This window comes from Ostrinia furnacalis, unplaced genomic scaffold (genome assembly GCF_004193835.3).
Source record: "Ostrinia furnacalis isolate ACB-3 unplaced genomic scaffold, ASM419383v2 OfSCF1862, whole genome shotgun sequence".
Lineage (NCBI taxonomy): Eukaryota > Metazoa > Arthropoda > Insecta > Lepidoptera > Crambidae > Ostrinia > Ostrinia furnacalis.
Window position 1 is genome coordinate 945,571 of NW_021132101.1, and position 10,174 is coordinate 955,744.

Genomic DNA, 10,174 nt, shown 5'->3' on the forward strand with positions numbered 1-10,174 from the left:
CTCAGCCTTGGTCAATTTTAGGGAAAAAATACACTAGGAATAAAATTGCTGTTGGGTTTTTTGCCCATAAATGGTGATACTCGTAATACTTTTTCAAGCAATTGTGTTAATAATACGAAAAGTAATTACAATAGCATTAGTGATGTTTAGTGAATCATTTTTATCACTATAGCATTCATCACCAAGCTGAGAGTTAGTATTAAAAATTAGAATACCTAAGTTATAATGTTAGTAATATTAATATTAATTCAACTTACGTACTAAAAACGTGAAACATGCATTGATGAAACCTCCATTTAGGCATAGTATAATAATAAGTATTTACAATTTAGGTAAGGAAATACATTTACGAAAAAACATTATTCTAATCGTACAAATTATTGACCAACGTAGAATAATATACGAGTACATAGGTATTCCCTATTCCCCATCCAAATATCAAAAAATACCAGTGATTCCCATATCGCGTCACTTCGTAGCGCTCTATACAGTATGTATGTGACTTCTCAAATCGAATCCATACTGTTACATTGTCTCCAGGTACTAGAGAGATATTGTCTAAAGCTTGGAGGTAGCTCGTAGCTAAATGAGCACCCCGGGAGCCCCGCAATAATGAATGGCGTCTTACGAGCCAGCACGACGTGTCTCGTATGGAGTTTAATTAAACCCTACATACGGTACAGGCTGTTCGTTGTTCCAGAGAGCTCTTAACAAAGGCTAATAACAAGTATTAAATGATAGAAATAAAATGTTTTAATTTGATATCATTTATATCTACGTTAATTTTCAATTGCACTTATGAATGGCCTTCACTAGGCCAACTTTTATCGGTGATCTAGCTGTACTACATCCTATCTAAACCGGAGTTCCAACAGTAGGGAATAATAAAATAAAAAATCCATCAGATAGTATAACGCACATGTACATAATATACCATGTACATTACATCTTGCGAACCATATTTACAGGGCAATGTTATTATTATAGAAATCGTTACTATTGTTGACTTATGAAACTCCCGAGCATTGTTCTTTAATTGTTACTGAAAGTTATTAAAAGCTAGTCAACAGTCTTCCCCTAAATTGTTTAGAAGAGATATTGCAGTGACTATTAAGTATTCCGTGACTGTAACTTGTAAACTATTTCACAGAACTATTTGAAAATTTAGGAACGGCCGTGGCATCGAGAAAGTGCGACGACATTGGGAAACTTATTCTAGTAAAGGTGAGTATAGACTAGCAGCGGTTCCCGAAAGGTGGTCCGCGGAACCTTGGGGTTCCGTAGAAAGGCCGCAAGGGTTCCGTAAAAAATATTATCCCACGTTTCGTGACCGACGTTGTTCGCGCGAACCGACTTGTTTACGCAAAAGGGAGGGGCAGGGCGTGCGGGTGGAGTAGTACGGAGGTTCCGCTAGGAAAAGTATAATCAATTAGGTTCCTTGGCAAAAAAAATTGGGAAACCCTGGACTAGAGCATTTACTTGTAACAGAACAACGAGCCGCTCTATAAAATGTTCTAAAGTTCACCATTTCACGAATCAAACCTCGTTAATTTTACCTGTATTGTACCATTCATAAGGANTACGGTACAGGCTGTTCGTTGTTCCAGAGAGCTCTTAACAAAGGCTAATAACACGTATTAAAACCCATTATACAGCTTACTAAAAAAGCTGCGAAACCTTTTTTCCCTTAAATGTTTGAAATATTTTTTTTTAATTTGATATCATTTAAATCTACGTCTTTGCAATTGCACTTATAAACAGCCCTCACCAATCCAGCTTTTATCGGCGATCTAGCTGTGCGTGCATCATATCTATACCAGAGTTCCAGCAGTGGGAACGAGAGATGGGAATAATAGTAAAAGGTCATCCATTCGTTGTTTTACTCTTTCATGAAAACTAGTGAAGGGAAAACTATAACAACATAATATAACACACATGCACACACACCCTACATCTTGAGAACCATATTTCCATTTAATTTTTACGTCAAATGTTTTATTTACGCCTGTATTAGGGCAATCGTTAAATATCGTTGACTTGTGAAACTCCCGAGCATTGTTCGTTAATTGTTACTGAAAGTTATTAAAAGCTAGTCAACAGTCTTCCCCCAAATTGATTAGAAGAGATATTGCCGTGACTATTGTATTCCGTGACTGTAACTTGTAAACTATTTCACAGAACTATTTGAAAATTTATTAACGGCCGTGGCATCGAGAAAGTGCGACGACATTGGGGAACTTAGTCTAGTAAAGGTGAGCATAGACTAGCAGCGGTTCCCGAAAGGTGGTCCGCGGAACCCTGGGGTTCCGTAGAAGGGCCGCAAGGGTTCCGTAAAAAATATTATCCCACGTTTCGTGACCGACGTTGTTCGCGCGCACCGACTTGTTTACGCACAAGGGAGGGGCAGGGCGTGCGGGTGGAGTAGTACGGAGGTTCCGCTAGGAAAAGTATAATCAATTAGGTTCCTTGGCAAAAAAAATTGGGAAACCCTGGATTGGCATTTACTTGTAACAGAACAACGAGCCGCTCTATAAAATGTTCTAAAGTTCACCATTTCACGAACCAAACCTCGTTAATTTTACCTGTATTGTACCATACATAAGGACGTTACATTACATAGAAAAGCAGAATGAAGTATAGTTTAGTTTAAAGTCTTAATTCAGGTTTGACTAGTCAAACCCCGATATCATTAAATTGAGTTTCGACCTTTGCCTGACCAAATTAATTACTCCTAGGTTTGACTAACATTATTTAGTCAAAGGCCGAAATGTTTGGGCTTTGACTAAGACTTCTAGTCAGCCCTGAGGATTGACTAGTCAAACCTAGGAGTGGCGGAACTTCGAGGTTTGACTATAACATATGCATACTCACCTTAAGGCAAGCAACTTATAGGTCTAGTAGGTACTTAACTGAGTCAGTACCTGACTTATGGGAGCGGCACGGGAAGGGTGACATTGACATATTATGACGTGACAGTGTATACAAATATGAAGTACACTTGACGTCTCACTGACATTTGACATCGCAAAAACACTCCCGTGCCGCTCCTTAAACCTCAGGCACTGACTGTAAGCGCCAGAGCTATAGTTATAATGCTCTAAAGGCAAACATATGAAGTAGTAGAGTAATATAATATGCGTTAAGCAGATTAAACGGGTCGCGGCTGCAAACCGCCCAGATATAGGGCTTCGGTACAGCCTGGCGATAACAGACAATCTACTAAGTAGGAACACGTGTAATTTCGAGACAAATTAATGTTAATTACCCACCCAAAACTTAAACTAGAACGGTTGAACTGGATGCCTAAGGCTGGGTTGCACCATCTTACTTTAACTTTGACAAACGTGAAAAATCTGTCAAACTCCATACAAAAAACACTGGTTATCGTTAAAGTTACGGTCAAAGTTAGGTGGTGCAACTCAGTCTAAGTATACATAATTATGTACTTTTACATTACGTCATCTAGACATCTAGTTAGTGGCAGATAGCATTTACTTGTAACAGAACAACGAGCCGCTCTATAAAATGTTCTAAAGTTCACCATTTCACGAACCAAACCTCGTTAATTTTACCTGTATTGTACCATACATAAGGACGTTACATTACATAGAAAAGCAGAATGAAGTATAGTTTAGTTTAAAGTCTTAATTCAGGTTTGACTAGTCAAACCCCGATATCATTAAATTGAGTTTCGACCTTTGCCTGACCAAATTAATTACTCCTAGGTTTGACTAACATTATTTAGTCAAAGGCCGAAATGTTTGGGCTTTGACTAAGACTTCTAGTCAGCCCTGAGGATTGACTAGTCAAACCTAGGAGTGGCGGAACTTCGAGGTTTGACTATAACATATGCATACTCACCTTAAGGCAAGCAACTTATAGGTCTAGTAGGTACTTAACTGAGTCAGTACCTGACTTATGGGAGCGGCACGGGAAGGGTGACATTGACATATTATGACGTGACAGTGTATACAAATATGAAGTACACTTGACGTCTCACTGACATTTGACATCGCAAAAACACTCCCGTGCCGCTCCTTAAACCTCAGGCACTGACTGTAAGCGCCAGAGCTATAGTTATAATGCTCTAAAGGCAAACATATGAAGTAGTAGAGTAATATAATATGCGTTAAGCAGATTAAACGGGTCGCGGCTGCAAACCGCCCAGATATAGGGCTTCGGTACAGCCTGGCGATAACAGACAATCTACTAAGTAGGAACACGTGTAATTTCGAGACAAATTAATGTTAATTACCCACCCAAAACTTAAACTAGAACGGTTGAACTGGATGCCTAAGGCTGGGTTGCACCATCTTACTTTAACTTTGACAAACGTGAAAAATCTGTCAAACTCCATACAAAAAACACTGGTTATCGTTAAAGTTACGGTCAAAGTTAGGTGGTGCAACTCAGTCTAAGTATACATAATTATGTACTTTTACATTACGTCATCTAGACATCTAGTTAGTGGCAGATAACGCCTGAGATGCACTCAGTTTGAAATAGTAGAGTCATATAATAATAGACTGCCAACCCACTTTGGTTAAAATACTGTTAAGATAATGAATATACTTACAACAAGTGTCTCTTGTGTGTGTACTTCAAGACTTGGGTCATCTACCAAACTTCCTGTCCCACGTCTCCGCTCAGCTGTTCTTTCTCGAAGATCTCTTTCCCGCCCTTGAAAATTATATCAAAGTAGAGTTCCACCTTGCAGAATGAAGTATAAAATAACCAGCTATAGCGATGTATAACTATGTCACAATACTAGTGTCCAAAGTCTGCCCTGGCTGATTCACTAGTTTACAAGGTTTTTTACCCAGAGATGAAACTGATATGTATCGGTAGAGTTATTAATCCTTACTTAAAAACTGAACTTAGAAAAAATTTAGGACGTCAAATTTTGTAAATATTGATTATATTAATTTTTATCATTTTTATACATTTATCTCTAAAAACAATCAAAAATGAGTCGTGTTACTCCTTCTTTTATACTGATTAGTATCAGTTTCCTTTATTATAGACCAACAGCAATCCGCTAACATATTTTTATCCCAAATTCCAAGGAATTGAAGAAAAATTGAATTCAAATCCTGGTGAAAACTTTCGCCATGCTCAACACTCACGCTTCCCAGATTCTCAAAAAAAAAATCCAGGTGAGAATGTAAAAAATGAATTTTTAACGACCTATTCACACCCATTCTTTGGTAATTCCTCAATAATTTGGAAAAAAATTCTGCATAATTCTCAAAAAAAAAAAAATAGTTTCCCAGGAAACTTTTCACTACTGCTTTAAATTAATACCAATCATCTTTCCCTTATTGGAATTGCTGGGTAATGACGGATAAAGAACTCCTTCAGATTATAGCACAGGTTTTGTGACTGATGCAACATCAGGATATTGTATGTTCTTGGTTTTTGTTGTTAAAACCTGTAGTTTCAGTGAGGCAGAAGTAACAGTCATTAGTGTGATTTGTTGGTTCTCTCCATAACATTGAGGTGCCGAATGGTATATGTTTTCTTTTTCCTGCAGCCTAGTGCAATAATATACTTCTTAAATTTTCGCACACTACACCAGGAACCCATTTTTATCAGGTTTGTTACCGAGATTTGAAAGTATTAGAAATAGGCCCGTTTTACGGCCTCAGTGATTGTTCTCTTCTTTTTTGACGATATAATTTGACCACAAACTTAGCAAAAGTTATTTGGGCTTACTTTACACTGCCTTGGTGACATTTTAAAACAAGTGAAAATGTTAAAATAATACTTAAACGCAATTAAAATAAAGTAGAAACTCCGACACGGCTAACAAGACAGCTTACTTAGGTTAATGTGGATATCTCAAAAACTTGACGTGATAAGAATATGAGACATATATTTTTGTAATAAGGGGGCTGGTAGAAAACACATCCAATATGAATTATCTTTGGGTAAAAGAAAAACTTTTTTTTTGTAAACTAGTGTTACCACCGCACGTGACTTTGACCCCAGCGTAATGCGTCATTACCTAACTACCCTAAAAGATACATAACAATTATAACTTGGTAAAATCATAAAATATAAATAAATGTGTCATGAATCACAACGGGTTTTAACTAATGTATGTATTTTATAAATAACACGCAGTGTTTTCTTCCGATGACGGTAACTATTTGCGAAGACTTAAACACTCAGATAAGATTCAAGATAATTGCTATAATGCTTCCCAGAGACACTCGACCCTAACCTAATGAGTCGCTGTACTTTTCTCTGCATTTCCAGTTGTTAATGGTTTGCAGATAAAGAAATAATATTTTCACGCATTCTACAGAACAGAGCCATAATTCATAAAAAAAATCATTTTTGTGTAGGACTGTTTATGTAGTTTGTTACGAACAAGAAGAAGGCGATGATNAAAGAAGGCGATGATGATATCATAATATTATGCAATAATATCAATGTAATTGTAACCAAGTTAATATTATTTCATCGGCATCTAAGATGTTGAGGAACACTCAGTATTTCACGGAACAGACAGTTTAATTGCTACTTCGGATATTCTGTAGATTCTTAGTACTCTACAATACTGCAATCGTAAATGGAAAATACAATGATAAAATTATTCAAATTATACATTTACTTGATGTATAACAAATGGATAATTGTAAACCTAAGTGATATAGATGATTATAGCTTCAAAACGATTAATTACAAAATTCTGGGTAAATTGCTTGTTGAACGTAGTTTATCTGCTTGATGTCATTCTGATGCACAAACAAACAGCAAGTCATATCTACTCGTATTAATTAGTCAGGAACAATTTTGATTTCCTACCAAATATTTTCTGCGAGCAGCATCTCCATTGACGTTCGCGTGCATAGCAACAATAGAAAATCGGTTTTCTCTATCCACCGAATCGTTAACATTAGCACTTTAAAATAAAGTCCTCTGCTGCGTCGATCTGTTTGCGATAAACTCAAACCTGCTGAAGGGATTTTCATGCGGTTTCCACCACCAGGTACGTAGTGTTTGATGATAAATAAAACTTAGTCAAAGAGAAAAACAGGATAGATTTGTCCTGGATTTGAAAATAAGGAAACGCTGGATTATGTCGGACAGATCTATTTACGCGGGCGAAACTGAGGGCAAAAATATTAAAGGTACAAATAATATTTTGCTACCAACCGTGCGATGTGGAAGCCATTGGGGGAGACCTATATTCAGCAGTGGACGTCCTGTGGCTGAAATAATATTTTTATGTTTTTAATTTCAGGATGCGGTCTCGTTGGGAGGTGGCGTCATCGGAGCCATGCACATCCCGGAGAAGTGGTTCCCGGGGGCCGTGGACCGCTGCCTCAACTCGCATAACATTATGCACGTGCTCGTGGTCCTGGCCGTGTACTCCATGCACCAGGTAGAAAACTTCTTTTATACCAGAATGTTTTCACTACTTTTACTCTAGCCCATTTACTTTTACTAAGTCGAACCTTACCTTCGAACTCTTATGTTCTTCTGGTTAATTTGAGGTCCAATGACAGTTAACTTTCCCCCGGGACAAACTTGACCTTCACTGGTTGGGTTTTAATTGGCTGTCAAGCTGTAGATCCTGGCTACACAGGAGTTTCAGGGGTGGGAATAGTCCCGTACTTTTACACTAGGTACTTTCTATTTTTTATTTTATTATTAGGCATACACAACAAGTAACAATCACAAATAATATATAAAGAAATATATTCCTAAGATAGAGCTCCTATTATTACTGGAGATGCTCTCAAGCTTAGTGGACCAATACGTATCTCGCGCAACATACTGAATCATACATACGAAACCAAGCTCACGTTACTTTAAAGCTTCCTAAGCAAAGTTTCATGCAGAGACAACAGCACATCGAGCCAAAAACTGTGGCTGCTATTGCCTTTACATGGAGCTAAAATAGATGTTATTGCAACAAAAATGTAGTCTGTGTTTTCGTCTGTACATTCATTCAATGGGACCACCACATTGTCTTTATTTCTCTGTTTATTTTAATTTGGAAAATTACTTAAACTTGTTCCTTACCAGAGACTAATATTTAAAATGTCATTCCAGGTGACGACCCGTGACCTGGCATGGATGTCGCGCGTAGAGTGCCACGCGCCGCTGCGCCACCTCTGACGCCCGGCCCTCCGTCGCGCCCACTCCTGCGCAGCCTCGCACTGCTGATCTAGACCCAACCCTGAATAAGGCCCTCTTTCCCACTGGGCACTCTGGGTCACTCAGCGCCCAGTGGGAACGAAGAATAGGGCTTAACTGCTCTCATAAAAATTAAACAGTCACTTGTGAATACTAAAGTACGCAATCGCTGAAGAGTTATATATTTTTGCAATTTCCCTTTTTTTAAGATAAAGGTATTTTAATGGCCTGGAGGCCCCGATTAAAGACGACCTTGAATTCGCAGCAGCACATTCCAAAACGCGAAAGAAGTAGAAAAAATAGTTGAAATTAGACCTTTGCATTTCTGAAACTCGGATCGATTTACCATTAAAGGAAGCCTTTCGTTGCTTTAGTTGAGTACCCAAACGAACTGAAAACAAAGACGTGAAGGTTCAAAATTTGCTATAGTTTTGGGTTTGTTTGCTACGAAAAAAATTACATCTGTGCTTATCACTGAGGCATAAGTACGCAGGTGGCACCAGCTCATATGCTTTTTCTTTCGCCTTTCCTTGTCACCTGTCTTCTGCCTACACTGAACGGACCCCGTATATTTAAACTATAGTTTGTAACTAAACTATGGTGCATTAATAAACTATGATTCCCTATTTACTTGTTGCGGGTCTGAATCTCCGAAGTCAACATCGTGGAATGGAAAATAACACAAAATTAATGTAGGTCAAGCCATTGTTAATTTTGTAAACGTCCCAAAAATAAGTTAAACTCTTTTTGAATTCCAAAAGTTACCTACAAGTTATGGATAAAATAAAGATAAAAACTTGACGCTGAGAAAAAATAAGGAATGTAATATTGATGATTTAAGGTTCTTTTTATTTGACTGACTAACACATTTTGTTCTGTTTTCGTGTTAGTCAGTTAAATAAAAAAACCATTAATTAATAATATTCACATACATATATTCCTTATTTTTTGTCAGCGTCAAGCATTTTATCTTTATTTTGCACTAATATACGTATTTTTATTTATGTTCAAGACATGTAGTGAATGTCATTCTTGCAATGAATAATTTAAATTGTATCATATAATTTTAACCCTACTACGTTAGTTATAACATAATTATCCCAAGTTATTTTCGTATATTAATTACAAACAATGCTAAAGGACATAAATAAATATTACGTAACTAGGTAGGTACTAATTATTATCAGTGCCTAAATATAATAGTATCGAAACATTCCTTCAACAAAACAGGTTATGTAAGGATATNGAGGGTATCTTTTAATGGTTTAATTAAAGATTAAAATGATTGCATGCAAGTAAGTACGACTGGAAACCGAGAAAAACGTAGAGTTAACTGGCCAAAAACATAATTTTAATACAATCAACGCGATGCCAGCTAATTCTGGGTTGAACATAAAGTCACAATTCAATTTTGGACACTAGTGCAAACGTCTAACTTCGCACACTTACTCCTTTGGAATGGGTATTATATTTTATTCAATAAACGTGATTAATAGCATCATAAAGTAAATTAAAAAAAAGCAAGATAACTACATAGAGCATCATCATACAAAAATCTTATTTGCGTTTGAGAAGAACAAAAAATGTGTAGGTACCTATTAAATTCATGTCGCCACTAATACCAATCCTTAACACACTTTTGCAAGTACTAAAATATTATGTTAATTTATGTTACAAAGGTGCACTGCATAATGTGCAAAACCACCTTATCCTTAATAATCATAATAATCATGTTAAAATAATACAAACTAGTGTTACTTTGATAATGACTAATTACGCTAATTAATACATAATTTGTTTATACCAACAACATTAATAATCACACAGCAACGGTATTGTTTATCGCATCGAAGGTATCATTAGGGCAAGTGTAGCCTTTACTAAATAAAACTTATCTTAAAGTGATCGTAATATTCAAATCCATTATACACCAATTAACGTAACTTGATAGGTTTATGATAACGTTTTATAAAACCTTATTAAGATGAGCCATGCTATAGCATGGCTCATCTTAATATATCCG

General features: G+C 36.7%; 1 protein-coding gene across 1 annotated transcript in view; it reads left to right on the top strand.

Annotated features, from left to right (window-relative positions):
- Positions 1-8,973, top strand: part of LOC114353958 (progestin and adipoQ receptor family member 4) — a 73,736-nt gene extending 64,763 nt beyond the window's left edge. The window contains exons 5-6 of the mRNA XM_028306157.1: positions 7,253-7,393; positions 8,068-8,973. Of these exons, the coding sequence (XP_028161958.1) occupies positions 7,253-7,393; positions 8,068-8,133 (207 nt within the window). The 3' untranslated portion in view covers positions 8,134-8,973. The remainder of the gene's footprint in view (positions 1-7,252; positions 7,394-8,067) is intronic.
- Positions 8,974-10,174: the final 1,201 nt, after the last annotated feature.